We start from the raw sequence: 3,071 nt of genomic DNA on the forward strand, positions 1-3,071 counted from the left end.
ACAGAGAGGAAGAAAGAACAAAGAGCAATGGACAGAGAGCAAAGGCAGGAGGTGTTATCACATACAGGACCAGACTCTAAAGGGAAAGGAGAGGAAGGAGTGGGGAATTGCTTTTTAGAAAGAATGACTGAAGAGCTCTCAAATTTGCTTGAAAACAATAATCTGTACATCTCAGAAGTCCTGTCAGCTTGAAGACAGAGTGTAAGAACTAGAGGTGGGAGATGGCTACAGGAAAACAGTGCCGTCCAGGCACGGCCGTGCTCGGGCTCACAGCGGCTGTGAAAACCAGCGAGACTCCTGTAAGCTGATGCTAGACAAAAGTTGTAGAGGAAATGAGCACGAAATCTCACCCTTGGCCTCTAGCTGTTGAGCTGCCAGCAAGCATTGCCCCTAGAAAAGGAGGAACCGGTTTTCTTTAACAGTGCAGCCTCTTTAACTAGACCACACTCCGCAGGAGGCCCCACATATGGGCAGCACGAGTGAAACTTGGTGGGAGTTAAAAATGAAGGGGGGGGGGTTCACAAAACTGGGTGAGAGGGGCATGGGAGTCTGGGAGTACCTGGGAGGGGGTGGCTCAAAACACATTATCCAAAGAACTAAAAAGAAAAGATGTAAATCTTAGAAATAAAAGCAAAACCAAACTATAGACACTAACATGAAAAGTTTTGCTATGCAGTAGAATTTGAAAGCCAATATGTAAGTATTTACCTCAGTGAAAGTTCCAAGACAGCCAGGCCTACAGAGAGAGACTCTGTCTCAAAACAAACAAGCAAACAAATAAACAAACAAGCAAACAAACAGAAATGGTAGCTAAGTGAAAACACCAGCAAATGCTGACAAGTGGAACAAGGGAAGGAAAAGAGGGTGGAGCTACCTGACATGCCCGGACACTGGGGTTGCAGAAGGCAGTTCTTGACCTATTTCCTGCTTAATGTTATATGCTGCATAACTCCCAGATAACAAGAACAACACACTAACTCCAAATGAGCTGCAGACCTAGGGTTTCCCGGAGCTCCAAACCCTTCCTTCTCAGCCCTCCAAGTCTGGTCTTCCCCCGAGATGCCATCAAGCCAAGTCCTCTGTTAGAGGAAGAACGAACAGCTGTGGTATCCCAGAGGCGGCCTCACACTCCCAGCTGGATGTTGGCACTCTGCCAAGGGACAAGAGAGTTACAAAGAACCTCACTAGCAAATAGGTCTCTGATACAGAGGTAGCGCAAGATCAAAAGACCATGCTGTAACCACATCTGAACACAAACAACAGGCCCACCCACTGCCCTGAAATGGCTGACCTGTGCGGCTGCTGCTTGGCCAGCCCAGTCTTCTAGTGAACTGCTCGAGGCTAGCCACTCAGAATTTCCCAGCTCAGAAGCCACATCCCTTCCGGATCAGGAATCAATTCCCCATTCCAACAGCACCTGACACAGCTTTGGGCTTATCATCAGTCCTCTCTCGTGTCGTCTCATTGAGATTCCTTGCTGTTCTCCAAAGCTGCGTACACGCGTATATGGTGGGTTTTGCCAAGTCATCGACATGACAATCTGAATAAAGGTGCTTGTTAAAGATGTTTTTTTCATTCTTTTACCTAAAGGGTTTGTATTCTGGGTTTTGCATTCAATGCAGATAGTACATGCTTTTCTTAAAGGCAAGTGCTAAGTTTCAGATAATTGACAGAAACATGACGAATTCTTAGACTAGTTCCCTCTGTGATGTTCGTCACCTTCAACATTATCGAGTAGATGGAAATTTCATGGAGAGCACTTTCCCTAAAGCTCCTTTCAGGTCCCCGTTCCTCAGGCTGTAGATTAAGGGGTTCAGCATGGGGGTCACCACGGTGTACAGCACAGCAGATGCCATGTCCTTTGCAGATGAGTGAGAGGATGAGGGGTTGAAGTACAGGGATATGATGGCACCATAGAAGAGGCAGACCACAGCCAGGTGGGAGCCGCAGGTGGAGGCTTTCCACCTTCCCCTCGGGGACGAGACCCTCAGGACGGCACCAACAATCAGGACATAAGAGACGAGGATGCAGACAAATGGGGCTATCATTATCAGCCCTGCGCCGTAAAGAATCAGCAGCTCGTTGAGGCGTGCGTCAGAGCAGGAGAGCTTCAGCAGGGGAGTCACATCACAGAAGAAGTAGGGGATGATGTCTGCACAGAACGAGAGTCGAGCCATGAGCAGCGTGTGTAACAGGGCATTCAGGATGGCTACCACCCAGGACCCAACAACAAGGAGGGCGCAAAGCTGAAGGGTCATCCTTGCTGTGTAGTGTAAGGGGTGGCAAATGGCCACATACTGGTCATAGGCCATCACAGCCAGCAAGAAATTGTCCATGTCTGTAAGTTCAAAGAGAAAATAAATCTGCGTGAGACAGCCAGAGGAGGAAATGGCCTGACTCCCGAGGATGTGGTTGGCCAGGACCTGGGGGATAGTGGTGGAGGAGAAGCAGACATCCACGAAGGACAGGTTGCTGAGGAAGAAGTACATGGGGGTGTGCAGGCAGGAGTCTGTGCCGATGGCCAAGACGATGAGCAAGTTTCCCAAGATGGCGGCGAGGTACATGATGAGGAAGAGCAATAACAGGAGCTGCTGCTGCTGGGGCTGCGTGGAGAGGCCCAGGAGGAGGAACTTGGAGACAATGAACTGGTTGGTGCCTCTCATGAGTGTGAGCCCAGCTACAAAGAAGAGAACCAGAAGTGTGTGCTTTGAATTCAACAAATCGTACTACAGACATTGCCATATTTAAAAAACAAAAAAACAAGAAACCTGCAATAGGGCTGGGGAGATATTTCAACAATAAAATGCCCAGCTCATTTTCCAGAGGACCCAGGGATATGATGGTGCCATGGAAGAGGCAGACCACAGCCAGGTCCCAGCACCCACAGGGTGGCTAGCAACAGTGTGTAACACTTGTCCCGGTGATCTATTGCCCTCTTCTGGTCCCTGTGGGCACTGCACCATTTGGTCTACATACATTCAGGTAAAGCACCCACAGATATGAGGGGGGAGCAGCCTTACCAGGCCACAGAAGATGACAATGCAGCCACTCCTGATGTGATCTGATAGACT

The 3,071-nt window shown here is 49.1% G+C and overlaps 1 protein-coding gene across 1 annotated transcript; it reads right to left on the reverse strand.

Annotated features, from left to right (window-relative positions):
• Positions 1 to 1,727: 1,727 nt before the first annotated feature.
• Positions 1,728 to 2,663, reverse strand: LOC129674595 (olfactory receptor 1361-like). Its single transcript, XM_055604679.1, has one exon. It carries the CDS (start codon positions 2,661 to 2,663, stop codon positions 1,728 to 1,730), a length of 936 nt encoding a protein of 311 aa, XP_055460654.1.
• Between the last annotated feature and the right edge of the window lie 408 nt (positions 2,664 to 3,071).

This window comes from Psammomys obesus, unplaced genomic scaffold (assembly GCF_907164565.1).
Source record: "Psammomys obesus unplaced genomic scaffold, mPsaObe1.curated_primary_1811, whole genome shotgun sequence".
In the NCBI taxonomy this organism is placed as follows: domain Eukaryota; kingdom Metazoa; phylum Chordata; class Mammalia; order Rodentia; family Muridae; genus Psammomys; species Psammomys obesus.